Source organism: Carcharodon carcharias, chromosome 4, assembly GCF_017639515.1.
Source record: "Carcharodon carcharias isolate sCarCar2 chromosome 4, sCarCar2.pri, whole genome shotgun sequence".
Taxonomy (NCBI): Eukaryota; Metazoa; Chordata; class Chondrichthyes; order Lamniformes; family Lamnidae; genus Carcharodon; species Carcharodon carcharias.
In genome coordinates this window covers 176,949,426-176,971,016 of record NC_054470.1, presented here as the reverse complement: position 1 = coordinate 176,971,016, position 21,591 = coordinate 176,949,426, and the positions used below count along the sequence as shown (strand labels likewise).

Sequence of the window (21,591 nt, the reverse complement as noted above, 5' to 3'; positions counted from 1 at the left end):
CCACTCCACACCATCATCACTCTAGTTGACAGGGCCCTCAACCATGTCCAACCCATTTCCCACACTTCTGCCCTCACCTCTTCCCCTCCCTTCCAGAACTGTCATAGGGTTGCCCTTGTCCTCACTTTACACCCCATTGTCTTCCACTTTCAAAAGATTATTCTCCACCATTTCCGCTAACTCCAGCATGATGCCACCACCAAACACATCATCTCCTTCCTTCTCTGTCAGCATTCCAAAGGGACTGTTCCATCTGCGACACCATTGTCTATTCCTCTATCACCCCCAACACGTCATTCCCTCCCCTTGTCTCTTTCCCAAGCAATCATAGGAGGTGTAATGCCTGCCCTTTTACTTCCTCGTTCTTCACTGCTCAAACACTCCTTCCAGGTGAAGCAGTGATTTACTTGGACTTCTTTCAATTTAATATATTGTATTCACAGCTGGTAATGTGGTCTGCTCTACATTGGGGAACCCAAACACAGACTGGGTGAAACACCTCTGCCCAGTCCGCAAGCTTTCAGGACTTAACATTGAGTTCAACAACTTCAGACTATAGGAACAGATCTTAGGAGTAGGAGTAGGCCCTTTGAGCTTGCTCCACCATTTAAGAAGATCATGGCCGATCTGGTTGTGTTCTCAAATTCACTTTCCTGTCTGTCCGCCCATAACACTTGACTCCCTTATCATTATCAGGTCGGAGGCTGAGAATTCTGTAGAGAGTATCTTGCCTCCTGACTCCCCAAAATCTGTCCGCCATCTACAAGTCAGAAGTGTAATGAAATACTCTGCACTAACGTGGATGAGTGCAGCTCCAACAACACTGAAGAAGCTCATCCAGGCTAATGGAGAGGATTTCATCACATTCCTGATTTGTGCCACACACCATTCTTACTTGGGATTATATTGTGTTCCTTCACTGTCACTGAGTCTAAGTCTTGGAAGTCCCTCCCTAACAGCACTCTGGGTGTATCTACACCACATGGACTGCAGCGGCTCAAGAAGGCGGCTCACCACTACCTTTTCGAGGGCAATTAGCGATGGGCAATAAATGTTGGCCTAGCCAGCGACACCCAAATCCAATGAAAGAATAAAAACAAAACCATCTTGTGTTTGTGGCACCTTGCTGGGTACAAAATTGGCAGCTGCATTTCCTCACATTACAACAGTGACTACTCTTCAATAGTAGTTCATTGGCTTTGAGACATTTCAAAGCCATGCAAGCACAATGTCCTTTCTCTTTCTTTATTACTGCTGCACTTGCCAACCTTCAATGTAAGAACAGCCCATACGCTGTGATAACACTCTTGGCTCTTAGATGGGCGGTCATGGGTTCATGATCCACTCCACCAATTTCGGCATGTAATCCTGACTGTTATTTCAGTGCATTACTGAGTGAATGCAGCACCATTGAAATTGCTGTCTTTATATGGATGACAAGCTCCTAGCTGTCTGCTCAAGTGGACTTACAAAACCTCATGGTGTTATTCAGAAAAGAATAGGGTACTTCTCCCAGTGTCTTGGTCAATATTTATTCATTGATCTACGAGTTGCTGTTTTTGGGTCATTGCTGTAGAAATTTGTTGCCGTGTTTGCTTTAGGATGTCTCAAGGATGGTTAAGGGGTTGTACAAATTGCAGGGTTGGTCTATCTCAATCCATATGCAGATTAATTACAAAATTCTTGTGCTCATCTACAAATCTCTCCATGGCTCATCTCCTCAATCATAAACACTCTTGTATTCAGATATGTGGCCTCATTTATGTGCCCCTTCCTCTTTGCCTCATTTTTGGTTTCAATTCCTGTCCATACTCAGGGCATCGCAAAGTTCTTCAGTCAATGATGTATGTTGAAGTATGTTCATTCTTGCAAAGTGGGCAAATATGACTGTGAATCTGTACGCATCCCGTCTCACAAACAGCAATGAGATAATTGCCAGATAATCTGTTTTAGTGATGTTAGGTGTTAACTAGAATATATAGAATTCCCCAACTTTTCTTCAAGTCATGCCAGGGATCATTTTCATACAACTGAGAAGGTTAAGTGTGCCTTGCTTTAATGTCCCATCTGAAATGTAGCACCTCAGTATTGCACTGGAATGTTGAACTCAATTATTTAAGTCTTTGCAGTGGGGTTTAAACCCACAAACTTCAGCCGAAACAGAAGTCTGGAGTATTCTACTTAAGTCCCTCTTTCCTGCTAACTCCCCTTCAAGAGCCTCCTCAAAATCTGCCTCTTTGCATATTCTTCCTTTGTCACCATTACTGATTCTTGTGACTACATGGGTTGGATTTTATGTTTATCAGAGGGGTGAGGGAGGCAGAAAAGAAAAAGAGCGGTTTGCTCTTACCTCTCCCCCCACCATCTCAATTCATTCAATAAAGCATTGGATGGCCAATAAGTGGCCATCCAGCCAGAAAGAGGCCAATTAGAGGTGCAAAGGCCAGGGTGGAGGGGGGTGGGGGGGAGCTCCGCATCCAAACGGCACTGCAGGACGGGACGTCATGCTGCAGAGGGGTAATGCCGCAAACAGAAAGTCGGTCGCAACTAGAGTTATAGAACCTCTGCTCCCTGAATCAGTCATTTTTTTATTGCAGGGTCCAAAAAGATTTTTTAAAATGATTTTTAAAAAAAAACTAGCAGATGCTGCCACCTTCCCACCAGTTTCTGCTGGTGCTTTCAAGGCATGTTGGTGGCAGGCCTTTTCTTCCACCCTTGTACCACCTCCTCACAGCTCCAAAATGCTCCAAACCTCTTCATACCCAATGCCCCAAAAAATGCAGCAGGAAACAAAAAATTGGAGACAATTAGGTTGTTGACAAGCTTAGTAGCTTGTTAATTAGTAAGTTCAGAATGGCAGGCAAGCTGCTGATTTCCACACCCACTTTCCTCTGCAATTTGGAACACTGAAGTGGTAGCGTGAGAAAAAGGTGAAAACTTTTATACGTGGTAAATATCAAAACCTTCTCTCCAGATGATGTACTATTATGCAACACCACTGGAGATCTACATGTAATTGGTACAATTTGAATTCTTATATTAAACACTGGAAAGAGATTTGGTTTTTTGCCTTCAGTCCAATCTATATTTTATGATTAAATTCTGTTTCTTCCTACATTTTAGTGCCGTAAAGTGGGGTCAGCCTTGCATAAGCATTACAAAGTATACAAGCGTTCCTCATGTGGACAGTGCAATGGCAAAATCACTGTCTGCCGCCTCGGTGAGAATAAGCGAATGACCTATTTCTGCTCCCACTGTCAGAAGGAAGATCCCTGTCAGGTTAATCTTAGGTACTGCATATGTATAAAATATATTAATGTACCACGTATGTCAGACACATGCCTGGAAAGCTGAGTTTGTGAACTTGCTTATCATTGTGAAATTGTAATTTAGATCAATTTTAGCTCAGACCACACAATACTTTATGAGCGTGGCTGATTTGAATTTTATTACAAATTTATTTTCACTTTTGATTTTGAATTAAGAACTATAGAGCATTCCTTCAATTTATAGTTATCTTCCCAGCTCCAGTTAACTTTTTTTATTTTTGTGTCAGCTCCCAAATTCTGTAATCTTCATTCGTATTTCTCAATCCCCACGACTTTGTCACTTTGACTGCACCTGATTTGTCTTCTAGCTATTTCTGGCCACTCCCAGTCTCTTTCTCTCTGTATTATGTACTCTATTGCTTCTAGTCAGCAGTTGCCCCTCTTAACCCTGTCTCTCATCACTTTTTATTCAACATTTATCTTGACTTCTTGTGACCATATTTTGTAGCCTGTCCAAATGTTGCAAATTTATGGTCTGAAAATTTGATTGTGGTGTCATAAGAGGAGCCAGTATCTTGAAGCCTGACCAGACCAGCTTCCCTTGGCCTTTATTAATTGCTTTTCTTTCCTTTTTCTCATCACTCTTGAGTTTAATTATTTTCTTCGTACTTTCAGGTATTGATAAGTTACCTAAGCCACTGGGGTGAACAGGTTACATTAGCCGCTGTTTATAATTATTTTTTCATTTTCAGTGTGCTGTTGCTGTCAGTTACTACCCATTCTTAGTTACACTTGAGATGGTAGTGGTGAGTCCTCTTGAATCATTGCAGTCTGTGTGGTGAGGATGTTCTCACTGAAAAAGCAGATAGGGAGTTCCAATATTTTGATCCAGTGACAATGAAGGCATGCTTTAAGACGTAGGAGCAGAAATAGGCCATTTGGCTCATCGAGTCTGCTCTGCCATTCAATTAGATCATGGCTGATCTAATAATCCTCAACTCCACTTCCCTGCCTTTTCCCCCCCAATAACCCTTGATTACTTACTGATTAAAAATCTGTCTATCTCAGCCTTGAATATTCTTAATCACCCAGCCTCTACAGCCCTCTGCAGTAAAGAATTCCACAGATTCACTACTCTCTGAGAGATTTGTTCTGGATGACATCAGAATTCCTGAATGTTGTTACACCTGCATTCACTTGCAAATTGGCATAGTGCAAATAAGATTAGAGAAATGAATGTGTGGCTCAAAGACTGGTGTGGTAAAAGTAGGTTCTGGCTCATGCGGCAATGGCACCACTACTGGGAAAAGTGGGGTCTATACCATTGGGACCTGAATATTGAAGGGTGCATGACATTTAAGAAGGACAGGAAGCCAGGAAAAGTTGGAGGTGTGGCTTTGTTAATTAATAATGGTATTAACACAATAGAGAGGGATGACCTAAGTTCAAGAAACCAAGATGTAGAAGTGGTTTGGGTAGAGATGAGAAATAAAGGCAAGAAGTCACTTGTGGAAATGGTATACAGGCTCCCTAACAGTACTCACACGATAGGATAGAGTATAAGGAAAAGATTATGGGTACTTGTCAGAAAGATACGGTGATAATCAAGGATTTTAATCTACATATAGACTGGAAAAATCAGATGGGTAAAAGTAGCATAGATGAATTCATGGAATGTTTTTGGGATAGTTTCTTAGAACAACATGTCTTGGAGCTGACCAAAGAACAGGCTATACAAGGGTGTCCTTGTGCATGAATCACAAACGGCTAGTATTCAGATACAGTAAGTAATTAGAAAGCTAATAGTGTTATCGTTTATTGTGAGAGGAATTGAATACAAACGTAGAGAAGTTATACTTTGTTTATACAGGGCAATGGTGAAATTGCATCTGGAGTACTATTGGCCTCCTTAGTTAAGGAAGGATGTAAACGTTGTTGCAAACAGTTAAGAGATTAGTACTAGACTAATACCTGGAATGGGACTGATGTCTTATGAGGACAGGTTGGACAAGCTAGGCTTGTATCCACTGAACTTTAGAAGAGTAAGAGGCGATTTGATTGAAACATATAAGATTCTGAAGGGCCTTGACAGGGTGGATGTGGAGAGGATGTTTCCTCTTGTGGGAGAATCTAGAACCAGGGGTCACTGTTTAAAAGTAAGGGGTCACCCATTTAAGATAGAGATGAGAAGGAATTGTTTCTCTGAGGGTCATGAGTCTTTGGAACATCTGCCTCAAAGGGTGGTGGAAGCAGAGTCTTTGAATATTTTTAAGGCAGAGCTTGATATATTCTTGATAAGCAAGGGGGTGATAGGTTATTGGGGGTAGGCTGGAATGTACAATTGAGGTTACAATCAGGTCAGCCATGCTCTTGTTGAATGGCAGAGCAGGCTCGAGGAGCTGAGTGACCTACTCCTGCTCCTAATTCCTATGCCATTTAGGCAAATAGAGACTTGCACCTTGTACTTGTGTGGAAGGTTTGGTAGTCAGCAGGTCAGTCACTTGGCAGACTACCCATCCTCTGACCTGCTCCAGTAACTATGGCATTTCTGTTGCTGGTGCATATCTGCCCACAGTGAGATGCAAGTCACATCACAAGATAAATACAGAAAGGATGTTTTAATTGTCCTATTTTAGTTCATCTATCCAGAAAGACCCGACTGTTTCCTTCTCCCTCTCCCACCCCCCATTGCAACATCTGTTCCTGAAATGGTTTTGAGTTGTACTTCCACTTCTTTACCTGGAAGAGCATGTAATATATTGATCACTCTGTGTGATGAGAAACTTCCTGAAATCTAAATTGCATTGAAAGGTAGCTATGTATTCTGTTTTGAACAGTGCAGATATTCTGTACATAAACAATATTGCTGGTGTTTGCCATAGTTAACATAAATTTTCTTTATTGGAGGTTTATGTATATTTTTGCATATTCTTTAAATGTAAGCTACACATACATTTATGGTATTGTGATTCTATAAAATCTTAATTCCAACAATTTTATTATTCAATAATTCCAACATTGTAAGTGGAATGTCAAGTTTTTATTCTGAAACTATCTACTTTGGTCACAATGAAACTATTTTTCCTCATTCCTGTTTTTTATAAGCAGTAACTTGCCAAAGCGGAATAGCCTGATAGGCTGGGCATATGGCTTTGGAGATCATTCTACTGACACCATTGCCAAAAAAGAGGAGGAAGAATGGACATGTTCACTTTGCACATTAATAAATGCACCATCAGCCGAGTCATGTAATGCCTGTTTGACGCAGAGGCCTGTCCGTAAGTATAGTCTTCAGCAAGTGGACCAAAACAATTTTAGTCATTATCATCAAGTTCGTTTAACTTCCGTACATTTGTGATTTGATGTCTCCAGTTTCTTAAATCCCTGTGGCATAGCCAGTATTTGTCGAGAGAGATGTATTACTGTTGAAAATGTAACATGAAACTTTGTATGAACTCGGCCACAATGTTAAAAAGGTCGATTATAGTTTTCGTGGTGTTGAATTTTGTTTACACATGACCAAAATATTAATGACTGTTTACATATTAATGACAATTTCCTCCACCTCTGGGACCTAGACATGCCGCTCCCCTCCCAGGAAATAGTTCTATTATAGATACAATAACAGTTTTATTAGTATATGGTGCAACCATGTAAATGAAAACTGCAAGTAAGTCCTATTCTCTCTATTTGTTGAGCTGAGAGTTTAACACTGTATTGAACATCTTGCTCACAACTAAATTAATGTATCTATAATCCCTTTGCCACCTCATTAGGAAATACAGTATTTTAACTTGCAAAAGGGAGCTGAAAAAAAATCTCACTTTAGTGATTTTGATGATTTATTTTGTTCAGCAATGTTAAATCTGTTCTTTCCAAAAAATTAACTGCATGTTCTGGATCTTTTAAAGAGGAACCTTCTCTTCAGATATCTGACTTTGACACTGGCCTCATAAAATACCCCTGCAATAGTTTTGGTAAGCCTCTGGTGGAGTGGAAACTGAATCGGAAGGCAGCATTTGGTACAACAACACTGGTTCTCACATCACAAAGGAGCCCTGCAGAGAGCCACACATGCAGTTTCTCAGCGGGCGATGAAATGAAAAGAAAGACGCCATTATCACTTGGAAATCCTTCACGTCAAACTTTGTCTTCCATTGATAATAGTTCTGCAGATGGAATGAACTCAAACCTCTGGGTGAATGGTCCCTTTCATAACAATGCAAACCAAATGGCCAGCAATTCAACGTCATTTGGCTGTACCAACCAAAATTTATTTCATCAATCTCCCAAAAGAATGAAAAAGGACCATTGTTCATCTTTTGATTCCAAAACAAGCACTACAGTTTCTGTTTTCAGGTGTGCCCATTAAAATATCTATTTAAAATAAAACTACAGGTGGCAGAAAGTTGCTGTGGAACGTCAGTATTAAAGTAAGCTAACTGTGATAGGAGTGGCTTGCTTTCTGTACCTCTGGACGATGGTTTTTAAAGAAAAAAGGCTGCCCATCCTAACCCAGCCATCCATTGTCGCCTTTGATCAGATACTATGGTGGATACATCACTGCATCTATCCTTTTGTAACTTGATTTTGTGAAAAATGAATTAAGATAGTGTCCTTAATTAGTGAATTTCTTAGTTAATATCTGAGCAGTTTTTAATTTAATTGGCACAGAATCTGACATGCAGACAAGATTATTTTGCCCTTACATATGCAGATAACACTTGCACATCAGATTTTAAGTGCTTATGTATTTTATAAATAGAAATTTTTAATTGCTGATGTACTTTTTTTATATGTTGGTAGCTGTATTGGATGTTCTGTCAGCCGTACGTTAAAACATTACTCCTTTTAAAGTACATTTAGAACATGACAGCTCCATGCTTTAAATAAACTTAAGAGCAAATTAAGAGCAGTTTTCAAATGTGCTATCATAGCAGAAATGCTTGTACAATCTTCATTTTCAAGATAGATGTCTGTTAGATTAAAGCTTCCTTGATTGGCTCAGCTCAAATGGACTACATGGGAGATGATGAAAGAGCTTGGAATTACACCACAACTTTAGGGTGTCCAAAGCACTTCACAAGCAATGGATTACTTTTAATTCTCTTGCACTTTTGCAGGTAAATGTGTGAGCTGATTTTCACACAGCAAGGTGGCATAACAGAAAAATAGTTAAATAAACAGTAATATAACCTTCTTTTGGCTGTCTGAGAAAGAAATGTGGGCCAGGAAACAAGGAGAATTCCTGTTTTCAAACTAGTCTCAGAGCAAACAGACGGCCTCGGTTAGTGCCTCACCCAAAATACAACACTTTTGGCAATAGTGGATTGCCGTGGTTTGTATGTGACTTGAATCCATAATCATCTGACTCAAACTGAACCAAACTGACTCTTGATACGGACTGGGTTGTTACCAGGTTTGAGTCCCGATCTTTGCTAGGTTAACTGATCTTAGCTATTGAAGAACTACATTTGTTCTTGGTATCCCTTGGCAAATAGCAAGAAGGATTAACATAAAGGAGCTTCTTGATCTAAACTGAGACAGCCATCGCAGTTTTATGTTGGAGGTGTCATGCTTGTCTAATTTATTTGATTATTTTGAAGAGGCAACAGATTAGTTGATGTGGGAGAGATGGTGGATATTACCTACCGGATTCCAGGAAAGGCTATTATTGAAGGGGGAAATGGTAGCGTACTGGTAATGTCACTGCACTAATAATCTAGAGGCCCAGGCTAATGTCCTGGGGGGAAGGGTTCAAATCCCACATGGTAGCAGACGGAATTTAAAATCAATTTTTAAAAAAACCTGTAATTGAAAGTTAGTCTCAGTAATGAAACTATCATGGAGTGCTGTTAAAAACCTATCTGGTTCACTAACGTGCTTTAGGGAAGGAAATCTGCCATCCTTATCTGGCCTACATGTGACTCCAGACTCTCAGCAATACAGGTGACTCCTAACTGTTCTTCAGGGCAGAAATGCAGGGCTTGCCAGCAACAGCCACATTCCATGAGCGAATGGTATATATTTTTTAAAAAGCTGATGGGATAGATGTTGATGTATTAAAGTAGATTGTTAAATGATTGGTAGCCAACAACGAGTAGCAGTACATGAGCAGATTATTAGAAATACACCAAGGGAATGCTCTGGTTAGTTGGACTAAATGAGCTAAGGAACTTCTCCTGCCTGAAAGCGTTGATTTGTAAAAGTCTGACTGGGTCCCAGCTTCTTATTGCTACCTCTTGATCTTTAAATGTAGGTGGACATTGTTTAAGGACTGATGGGACTTAAATGTGACTCAGCTCAGGTATATTGAAGGCATCATAGATGCTGCAATTTTATGTTATTCCCGAATAAATTTTTTACATCAGTCTAAAAGCAATGTGATGTCAATAACAGAGGTGTGGATGCAGGTTGCTGAGAGATCTGGTATTTTCCTGCAGCTACAATTGAACTAGTTTACAGACAGGAGAGAAATGACTATAGGAATAGTTTTAACATCAAGGGTTTGTGAAACAGAAAGATGCATTTGTTTTTTTTACCTTCATCCCTTAGTAAATCCGAATGACAAAGTAACATCTTAGACTGAATCATTCTAAAACGACATATCATTTTAGAATTATTTTCAGTCCAGTGATATCTTGCTGCAAAATGGTGATATTTATCAAGCTTCCGCCTGTAGTCTGGTTGTCCAACAGGCATAAAGCCCTGAAATTGCACAAAGGGCAGTTTCATTGCATGGTTTTGATAAAAGAATATGGTTGCATTACCAAAAAATAATCTTGTGTTCACAGGGACCCTGTTAACATGAATGATGACACAACTCCTGTAAATCCTGCAATTCTATGTTGCAAAAAGCATAATCGTCCGTGCACATTGAGAGTGGTCAAGAAAGAAGGCAACAACAAGGGGAGGCAATTCTATGTGTGCTCTCTACCTCAAGAATCCCAGTGTGGCTACTTTGAAGTATGTTACTGTACTGTAGTGTAGTATATATTACCTAACATTGAAGTGACACTCCTTTTGAATGATTGAGTAACCCAAATGTACTGTTGATGGCTGCTATAAATGTTAAGTGATAAAAACAAAAAACTGTGGATGCTGGAAATCCAAAACAAAAACAGAATTACCTGGAAAAACTCAGCAGGTCTGGCAGCATCGGCGGAGAAGAAAAGAGTTGACGTTTCAAGTCCTCATGACCCTTCAACAGAACTGCAAGGGTCATGAGGACTCGAAACGTCAACTCTTTTCTTCTCCGCCGATGTTGCCAGACCTGCTGAGTTTTTCCAGGTAATTCTGTTTTTATTCTAAATGTTAAGTGTGCTGCTGCTATCCGCTTCCACACCTCCTCGCTTCTTCTGTCTGTTAACTCAAAGCTTTCCCTACATATTTGCTTAGGATTTGAGTCACTGGACCTACCACTGATTGAAAAATGACACCAATATACTCCCCACAGTGACAACCACAGCCCCACTATTTCAGAGCTGGTGCCACATTCACTGTGCACTCTGTTTGGCAGGACAGCACCTTGTTTAAACAAGTAGATTTAGTACTGACTTTCAAATCAACAGTTCCACTAAGATCAGCACTGCAGACGCTACCCACAAGATTGTTGCAGGCGAACATACATTACTCCCCCTAGTAGCTGCAAATCTGGTGGTTGGCTGGGGGGGGGATACCAATATAAGGTTGGCATTCTCAGTTATGCATCCAGTTTGACAGCTGGAATTGCAGACAAGTCTGTGGGGAACTTTCAATGGTGAGAAGAAAAGAGATGTGATGGAAAAAATGCCCCTGGCCTTGAATCATGCAGGCCATTAATTTTCTGTGAGAACCTTGGATAATCAAGAATACTAGAAGCTGAGGTTATGCTGCATTATCAATTTAACTAATCCAGTCAGATAAATAACATTGTCATGTCAAAGTGACAACCATTCTAACATTAGCAGTTTTGTTTTATTACTCTAGATAAATATGGCAAAGAGTCTTATTAACATTATCAATAATTGTAGGTGTCCTGCATCGAGTAATGCTAAAAGTTTTTTTCTTCAAAAAGCAAGTCCATATATTACAATGTTACAAACTGAAGTTAGTGTCATCTCAGTTTAATTCAGATTCAGTTTTGATAGGTTTAATAGTTGCTACCACTACACTAAATAGCCTGAAGAGGGCACTTCAACACCATCCAAAAGCCTGAAAGTGAATAACCCCGCAGTATTCAGATTTACTATGACTTGTGTCCCACATTAGATGAATTTCTACACAATTTGCTTTAAACATCAGCTGCAGTGCAGTTTGACTGTTGAATTGAACTATTTAATTTGAAATTGCAGTAATTGCTATCTGTCTACTAGGTAATGAATGTAGTCGGGTAATAGATTACAGTATATTGTGTGAAACAGTGTTTCAACTATTTATAATTTAATTACATTTGTTCAGTTTAGTTCCACATGATTTGTATAATAAGCCTGCAAATCAAAACGATTTTACTAATTAGCTGAAGATGTTAATAATTTTAATTGTTCGCTTAGGAACATGTTTTCATACATCTAGAATTGTTCTGTGTTAATAGAGTCTGTATCAGCCACATTATACAGAATACAAAATCACTTCTTTGTTACAAACCCTAAAATTAAAAAATTAATATACAGAAGTGATCGATTAAAAATAGCTTTCTGCATAACATAATATTTAATATGTTAGAGGTGAAATAACATCAGGATGACAAATTCAAAACTGCTCCACATTGCAGTATTAACCATCTCTTTTGAAAATACCACAATATCAGCTACTTGCATTTATATAACATCTTTAATGTAGCACAATGTCCCAAGGCACTTCACAGAAACTTAATCAAGCAAAATCACAGAATTGTTACGGTGTAGAAGGAGGCCATTCAGCTCATTGTTTCTGCACTGGCTCTGAGCATTTTAGTGCCAATCTCCTGCCTTTTCCTTGTAACCCTGCACATTGTTTCTATTTAAATAATCATCCAATCTCCTCTTGAATGCCTCAATTGAACCTGCCACCACCACACTTCCAGGCAGTGCATTCCAAACCCTAAATACTTGCTGTGTGAAAAAGTTTTTTCTCATCCCGCATTTGCTTCTTTTGCAAAACGCTTTAAAACTGTGCCTTCTGGTTCACAATCTGTTTACGAGCGGGAACAGTTTCTCCCTATGTACTCTGCCCAGACCCCTCATGATTTTGAAAACTTCTATCAAGTATCCTTTTGACCTTCTCTCCAAGGAAAACAGTCCCAACTTCTCCATTCTTTCCTCATAACTGTAGTGTCTCAACCCTGGAACCATTCTCATAAACCTCTTCTGCACTCTCTCCAATGCGTTCACATCCTTCCTATAGTGTGCCACCCAGAACTGTGCACAATACTCCAACCGAGGTATAACCAGTGTCTTATATAAGTTCATCATAACCTCACTGCTCTTGTACTCTATGTCCCTATTAATGAAGCCGAGAATACTGTATGCTTTAGAAACGGCTCTCTCTACCTGTCCTGCCACTTGTAATGATTTATGTACATATACACCCAGGTCTCTCTGCTCATGCACACCCTTTAGTATAGTATCCTTTATTTTATATTGTCTTTCCATGTTCTTTGTACAAAGTGTATCACCTCACATTTCTCCTCATTGAACTTCATGCGCCACCTATCTACCCACTCCACAATATGTCAATGTCCTTTTGAAGTTCTACACTGTCCTCCTCACAGATGCCAAATTTTGTGTCATTTGCAAACTTTGAAATTGCCCCCTGCAAACCGAGATCTAGATCATTTTCAACAAAGACCCAGGCAAAGAAATGTAATACCCTGAAAAGTCAAATCCAAAGTGAGTTTTCTTAACTTCAGCCTTTTGAAAACAGCAGCATGAGGCTTAGATGTCGAAAGCTTTTCACACTTGTAAGATCTTAGAATGCCTACCCTTACACACAGCCTTTGCTCCTTTATACATATTTCCCCTTTGAATGCAAATTCCCATTGTTTCACTATGTCTTTGGACTTTATCTTTCTGATAATAAAACCCTCTCATAGCACTAACTTTTGCCAGTAATCTTTAGGAAAAATAAAAGTACTGGGCAGAATTTTGCCCTTGATGGGCCGGCGGGCCCCACCGGCTCGGCAGTGGGTGGGCAGCTGATCGCCACCGCCGAAACTGCTATGCTATAATGGCTTAATGATCCTGTCAATGGCCTCAATTGGCCATTGACAGGTCGGCGAGCCTGCAGCTGATTTCGCTGTCCGCCCGCCTTCCTGAATATTTAAATGGGGCGGGATGACGTCAGAGGTTCCCCTCAACATCATCCCGCGTTGGCGAGCGGGCTCCGCCCCCAGCTCACCGATGAAAAGATTCTGCCCACTTTCTAAACTTCACCTGACTAGGTGACACATTTCACCTCTGCTTTAGAAGTAATCTAGTCTGGTTTATTTAAAAATGCAAATGTCCTTTTACCTTACATTCTAAACTTCCCCTGTGTTGACATCAAAGCCTTCAGACCCTTTAATCCAATTAAGACACACACACAGACACGTCCCACAATTACTCTATTCTACATAAATTCCAATAACATTATGGAAATTATTATATCTCCCTGACAATTAGGAAAAGCAAGGTTCCCGATACCAGCCCCTGGGGAACTCCACTATAAACAACCTTCCAGCCCGAAAAATACCCATTAACCATTACTCTGTTTCCTATCCCTCAGCCAATTTTGTATCCACGTTGCTATTCTCAAATTTGCCACCAAACCACAAAAAGCGATATTAGGACAGCTGACTTAATCAAAAGTGGTTGAAGATTTTAAGGAGCCTCTTAAAGGAGGAGAGAGAGACAAAGAGACTTAGGGGTTTGAGGAGGTAATTTCAGAGTTTGGAGCCTAGACAGCTGAAGGCGTGGCCACCAATGCTGCAGCATTAAATGAATGATGTGCAAGAGGCCAAAATCAGAAGAGCGCAGAAACCTTGAAAGGTTGTACGGTCTGTGGAGATTACAGAGATTAGGGTGTGGTGCCAGAGGACTGGAGAATTGCAAATGTTATACCCTAGTTGAAAAAGGATAAACCCAGCAACCATAGGCCAGTCACTTTAACCTTGATGTGGTAAAATTTTTAGGATCGATAATCTAGGACAAAATTAACAGTTACTTACACAAATATCAATTAATTAAAGCCAGCGTGAATTAATTGGGGACAAATCGTGTTTAGCTAATTTATTGAGTTTTTTGAAGACGTATCGGGGAGGATTGATTTGAAAAAAGTTTACGTAAAGAGCTTTTCATCACCTCCAAATGCCTGAGTGTTTTGCAGCCAATGAAGTACTTTTGAATTGTAGTCACTGTTGTAATGTACAAAACTCAACAGCCAACTTGTGCACAGCAAGCTCCCACAAACAGCAGTGTGATAATTACCGGAGAATTTTTGTTTGTGATGTTGACTGAGAGATAACTATTGGTCAGGAGACAGCTGCTGATGAATGTGACTCAAGGGCCGATCGATTGAGTTAGAAAAACTGAGATTTCACGTGGTGCAATTTGTGCAGGAAGTGATGCAGGTACTTGTGGTTGTATAACATGTTCTTTGTTGTGTCAACTATTTAAAGTGAAATTTACCATTTTATTTTCCTGTTAATTCGTGTCTAATTTGCATTGGTTCTGATTCGTAAAAGTTACAAAAGTGGAATATTGTTGGTATTTTCTTCATTTTGTGTTCATTTAGTGAATTTGATTATTTGGTTTACCCTTCCCCTCCAGGGATCGAAATATCCATGAGGGGTTAGTATCTAGAATGCACAGTCTGAGAGTGTGGTGGAGGCCGGTTTAGTCATAGCTTTCAAAAGGGAATTGGAAAATTACCTAAAGAGAGAAACGTTTTCAAAACTGCAGGGAAAAAACAGAGGAGGGGGACTTGCTGAGCTTTGCAAATCTCTTGGGGCTGCTTGTACACAGAACGGCTTTCGTCTGCAGCAGAATGGAGACAATGTAGAATTAAGGGCTACAATTCTTAAAGGGGTGCAGGAGCAGAGGGACCTGGGTGTCAAATAGATAAAAATATATAAAAACAAAAAAACTGCGGATGCTGGAAATCCAAAACAAAGAATTACCTGGAAAAACTCAGCAGGTCTGGCAGCATCGGCGGAGAAGAAAAGAGTTGACGTTTGCAGTTCTGTTGAAGGGTCATGAGGACTCGAAACATCAACTCTTTTCTTCTCCGCCGATGCTGCCAGACCTGCTGAGTTTTTCTAGGTAATTCTGGACCTGGGTGGCTTTGTGTATAGATCATGGAAGGTGGCAGGGCAGGTGGAAAGAGCAGATAATAAAGCATACAGTATCCTGAGCTTTATCAATAGCAAGGAGGTTATGCTGAGCTTGTATAAACACTAGTTAGACCTCAGCTGGAGTACTGTGTACAGTTCTTGGTACCACACTATAGGAAGGAGTGAATACATTGGAGACAGTACAGAAGAGGTTTACAAGAATGGTTCCAGGGATGAGAAACTTCAGTTATGAAGATAGATTAGAGAAGTTGGGACTTCTTCTTGGAGAGGAGAAGGCTAAGAGGAGATTTGATAGTGGTGTTCAAAATCATGAGGGGGCTGGATAGAGTAGATAAGGAGAAACTGTCCCTGCTCGTAAAAGGATCGAGAACGATAGGGCACGGATTTAAAGTGATTTGCAGAAGAAGCAAATGTGAGGTGAGAAAAAAACTTTTTCACTCAGCAAGTGGCTCAGGTCTGGAATGCACTGCCTGGAAGTGTGGTGGAAGCTGGTTCAACTGAGGCATTCAAGTGGGCATTAGATGATTGTTTCTATTCAAATAATGGAGGGGAAAAGGCAGGAGAATGGCACCAGGTCATAATGCTCATTTGGAGAGCCGATGCAGACATGATAGGCCAAATGGCGGCCACCACCTGCATGTAACAATTCCGAGATAGATTTTTGTAGAAAAATGCGGAAGTTAATTACAGTTAGCACACCTGTGTAAACTTGTCACTCAGCTATCTTCATTTTTGTACAGCAGTGTATATAGAGATTGACATATAATAACTTGAAGTATTTCAAATTGACCTTGTAAACTTTAATGCCATTGAAAACGTTCAAGTAAACGGGGCTGCAAGTCAGCTGTCATATGCAAACTGTTGGGCATTAACGCTGCTTTGTGTTTTTTAGTGGGCTGACTTACATTTTCCATTCTGCAATCATGGAAAACGATGCATCATGAGGACAGTGCTGAAACTTGGACCTAATAATGGACGTAATTTTTACGTGTGCCCACAAGGAAAGGACAAGCAGTGCAATTTTTTTCAATGGGCGAAGGATGGACCAGGCGTCAAGATCATTCCAGGCTGCTGAAAGTCGACCTGCACTGCTGAGGCAAGCATTTACAGAATTGTTCCACTGACCCAAGCACCAGAAAATGAAGAAATCTTTTGAATTACAATTTTAAAATGTTTTCATAAAAATGTATGTTTATTTTGCTGAATCTTTATTTTGAGTTTACATTATGATAACGCTCCAGGCCTCCTCCCCACTGCCCCCCTCCCCCCCCCCCCCTCCAGTAGACCTGCATAATGAAGCTAGAGCATTGGAATTCTGTATTTAGGGTTGGGTATGCATTGACCTAGGATCCACTCCATAACTAATGAGTAGCAGAGACTGATGCATTGTCCACTGTGTCATCAAGCTCTTTGACCAATTGACTGCATTCTTTAGGCTACAAGCAACTTTAGAGCTTTTGAGGGTGTGGGGTGCTGTAGGATGTAGTTAGGAGGGAGTGACAACAAATAGCAAAAATATAAGGATACAGATAGGGAAAAAGCTTATTAAAGTTATTGTTACTTGTAAGTTTTTCTGCGTGCTTAGAGGATGTACAAAATTTAACTGACAAGATTGCAATGGAGTTGGGTGCTTCGGAAATGGGCTGCACAGACAGATCAAGTGGCCAAAGCCTAAAAGCTACTTCACAATTGACAGCAGAATCGGATGGAAACTGTTGACATTGACTATTTTAAATGTTGACAGAAAAGCAGAACCAAAAATAGTGACCACAGTGGATGAGGTTTGCAGTCAGAAAATGTGTGTCTTAAGCAAAATTTGTTAATATGGCAACAATTTCTGAACAACATAATATTTTCTTTTCCACACGATATTCAGGATAGGAAATTAGAAATACAGGTATGCTTTAACACAACTATTGACCACTCCTGCTAATTGTCATCTTTGTAAAACTGTTAAAAAGCCTGTTGAGTATAAATTTAATGATTAAAACTAAGTTATGATTTGAATTAAGAGTATATTTTATATGGACGATTAGGCAACTTTTCAAATGGTAAACTTAAATTATTAGTTGCTATTAAGATCCTGCTTCTTGTTGTCTTCAAAGAATTTAACATCACTTGGATGATATTTATGCATTTAATGCAAATGATTATTTTAAAAAGCACAAGTGGTTTTATAAAAATCCATGTCTATAAAATTGTATTAACTATGTGGAAACTGCAAAAGTTTTCATTCAGCATAACAAGAGAATTCTTCAAAGCTATTTTGTTTTTACGTAATGTCTTGTTTTTCATATTTTCTTTTTCTGTCGCTCTAATATGATTCAGTCGTTGACATGATCCTCTTTGTCATCTGGCTTTTCTATGTAACGTTGCAAATAAATATTAATAAATTGGAGAATGAGTTTTAAACATGCTATGATTATATAGCTTATTAATAAGTCGTAGGATATAATAATTCCCTCAACTCCTTTGTCTAAAGTTTGATTGTGGCTCAATTCAGGAGTTATGTACCTCTATGGGCTTTGTGGATTTCACCGTACACCTCCTGTATGATCTCTCATGTTTAGTTCAAAAAGGTCTAATGAAGTCTCCCTCAGCTTCAGCTAGAGCCTATGAACTTTTGCCCAATTTGTCAGATGTCTTCATTTCCCCATCACAAATTATTTAATACTCCCAAGTTCAAGGCAAGTACAAAACAATCATTTGGTCCTGCGAAAGGATTCTCTACGAAATTAGTTTGGTATATGACCATATGGTTATTCCACATAAAATTTATTCAACACTCCCATTGAACCTCTGTTCATGAAAGGAGTGTGAAATTTAAATTATTCTATTCATCGTTTCGATACCATCTTGATTTGTTCTCTGCAAATTCAATCCTTTTTTTAAAGTAAGATTTCAGTGGCTATTGATTCCTCTCAATTAGTTATTCATATTCTAGACTGACTTGAGATCGGTGAGCATCGAGGATTTATGGTATCTTTTGTCATTTGATTAACCCAGTCACAACATCCCACTCATGCTTAATTCAACATTTATTTATAAATAGGGTACTGCTTCTGATTTGTCACACTGCTTTTTCAATATTCATTCCTGGATGAGCTTCAGTTTCTTCCTGATGAAATACTGGGAGGACTGAAGCTATTGTCTTTGGACACAGTCACAAAATCTTCCCATCCCCCTTCCTAGTCTATGTCTCATTGATTAAGAATATCTTATTTGACCCTGGGCAGCATTTCCAATGCCACATCCTTTCCAGCACGAAACAGACCTACCTTCCCTCCACACTTGACTATTCCAATGCTCTCCTGGCTAGCCTTCCATTTTCCACCTTCCATTAACTTGAAATTATTTACTGTCTACATTAAACCTGCACCAAGTTCTGTCTACCTATTGCATTCGTGTTCACTGACATACATTAGTTCCCTGTGTTAGTTCACCAATGCCTTCATTTTTAAAATTCTGATCCCGTGTTAAATTACCTCCTTGGCCTTTCCTGTCCACCCTAACCCCCTTCGTCCTTGGTCTGCAGCCCCACAACCCTCTATGAACTCTGTATTCCTCCAACTCATGTATCCTACATTGACAGCCAAATAGGCTTAAAGCTATGGAATTGCCTTCCCAAACCTCTGTTTTTCAAGCTTTAAGATTCTCCTTAAAACCTATCACTTTAACCAAGCTTTTCATCATCCACCCTATTGGCTCCTGCTTTGAGGTAAAGTTTAATTATTGCTTCAGATGTTTACCTGTTGCTAAATAAATGTAAATCTATTTTAAAAATGTAACTAGATAATCCCATGATTGGGAAATGAGTTCTAGGGTGTATTTCTTTGCAGTTTAGTTTCTTGTGAACCATGAGGAGAGCTCATGTATTAGACCAGGGCTTCCCAAACTGTGGATTACAACTCAGATGAGATTTTGGGGTCACGAGCTCCACGGCAGCAATGGCCATGAAGCTCGCACTGCTTTCTGACCGCTGTGAGGCCCCTTTAAATCCTCTTATTTTTGTTGGCGGCTATTACTTTTATGGACTAATTTATGAGGCCCGATTACTGTGGCTGCAAAAAAGCCTGTGCGTAGGTTGATTGTTTTTTTTTTGGGCGGGTGGGGACCCTGCCTTTTTATTATCCCCCCCCCCCCTCCTCCCCACAAGGGAGATTACAGATGGAGGGGGAGATGGGAGGGTGAAGGAGCTGGATATAGGGGAGCTGAAGAGGGGGAAAATGGAAGGTTGAAGGAGGGGAGATGTGTGTGTGAAATAGGGGGAGATGGGGCATGCTCAACTCTTTCCCTCCTCAACAACTGAAGCCTCCTTCCTAATTTCACCCCCCACCCACCCCTCCAAATTTTCACCCTAGGGTTAAGCTAAGTATGAGACATTAATATCACAGAATTGTTACAGGGCAGAAGGAAGCCATTCAGCTCATTGTGTTTGCACCAGGTCTCTGAATGAGGAATTCACCTAGAGCCATTCTCTCACCTTTTTTCCTGTAACCCTGCACTTTCTTCCTTTTTGGATAAGTCTAATTCCCTTTTGAATGCCTCGATTGAATCTGCCTCCACCATACTTTCAGGCAGTGTGTTACAGAACCCAACTGCTCGCTGTGTGAAAAAGATTTTTTTTAACATCACTTTTGCTTCTTTTGCTAATTACTTTGTCATCTCATTCTCGATCTTTTCACAAGTGGGAAGTTTTTCCCTCTCTATCCTGTCCAGAGCCCTCATGATTTTGAACACCTCTGTCAAATCTCCTCTCAGCCTTCTCTTCAAGGAAAATAGGGAAACCTTCTCCAATCTATCTTCATAACTCAAGTTCCTCATCGCTGGCACCATTCTGATTAATCTTTTCTGCACCCTCTCCAATGCCTTCAGATCTTTTCTAAAGTATGGCACCCTGGGTTCACACCGGAATAAGCTTTGGGAAGAACTAAATTAGACACTAATGGACTAATGTAGTGTCTCTCAATTTAGTTTAAAAACAGACTGTGCAGCATCAGTGACTTTTTGTATCCAACTGCGAATTAGGATATGCATTTTGGCATATTGATTATCCGAGTCAAGCTGGTCTTAAATTCTCATTACTTACTGTTACTTATCTTTCATACTTTGGCATGATGACACAAAAGGTTTCCTCTGAGTGTTTGAAGCTGCTTGTGAAGAAATCTATTTGGTTTCTCTGTTCTTGTAAAAGAACTGAAGACCAAAGGCCAGCAGGTGATCGTTTACATAATGAGGCATGTGAGCGCCATGTGGATTTCCAAAAGAAGAAAATGTTAATAAATTGTGTTTTTCCTTTTCTTCCCTGTTGCGGTCTCCGTTTCATTTATAGAACATTCTATTAGATGTGGGGTGAGTTTCAATGAATGGGAGTGACTGTGATTAAGAACAGTAATCATAGAGAGAGAGTAGAATGAGATCGAACAGTAATACAAAAGCAAAATACAGCAGATGATGGAAACCTGAAATAAAAACAGAAAATGCTGCAAGTACTCTCAGCAGGTCAGGCAGCATCTATGGAGAGAGAAACAGAATTTAACGTTTCAGGCTGGTGACCTTCTGACGAAGGGTCAATTACCTGAAAAGGATAACTCTGTTACTCTCTATAGATGCTGCCCGACCTGCTGATTATTTTCAGCAATTTCTGTTTTTATTTTACATCATATGATGGCTTTGTATATAACAGATGAAAGTCCAAAGAATTATTTCTTTAAAAAATACCTATTCCATCTTTTTTGATTTTTAATCATCATGTTTTCAGTTGCAAGGGCTGAGATTAAGCTGACATGGGGTAAACATCAGAGTTCATTCATGTGTGATAAATGGAGAAATACGTAAACATTGCTTAACAATTGAAACAGATGGCAGGCCATGAGTTAACTGGGAAATTAGCATAGTACCAGGTCCAAGTGTGCAGTGTAATAGCCACAGCTGCAACTCAGCTGCACTTAAATATTACAACTTCTTTCCTTTAATTCCACTACTAGTTTTCAGTCCCGTACAGCAACATCTCTGCATGACCATCCCAGTCCT

At 39.8% G+C, this 21,591-nt stretch overlaps 1 protein-coding gene across 3 annotated transcripts in view; it reads left to right on the top strand.

The window, feature by feature from the left end:
- neil3 (nei-like DNA glycosylase 3) overlaps nt 1-16,852 on the top strand; it is a 44,018-nt gene extending 27,166 nt beyond the window's left edge. For 2 of the 3 annotated variants that reach the window (XM_041186528.1, XM_041186525.1), the window contains 5 exons: nt 3,124-3,290; nt 6,375-6,547; nt 7,181-7,628; nt 10,064-10,235; nt 16,451-16,852. In XM_041186528.1, coding sequence (XP_041042462.1) covers nt 3,124-3,290; nt 6,375-6,547; nt 7,181-7,628; nt 10,064-10,235; nt 16,451-16,633 — 1,143 coding nt within the window. In that variant the 3' untranslated portion in view covers nt 16,634-16,852. The remainder of the gene's footprint in view (nt 1-3,123; nt 3,291-6,374; nt 6,548-7,180; nt 7,629-10,063; nt 10,236-16,450) is intronic. The other variant, XM_041186526.1, reaches the window with a different exon arrangement.
- The last annotated feature ends 4,739 nt before the right edge of the window (nt 16,853-21,591 follow it).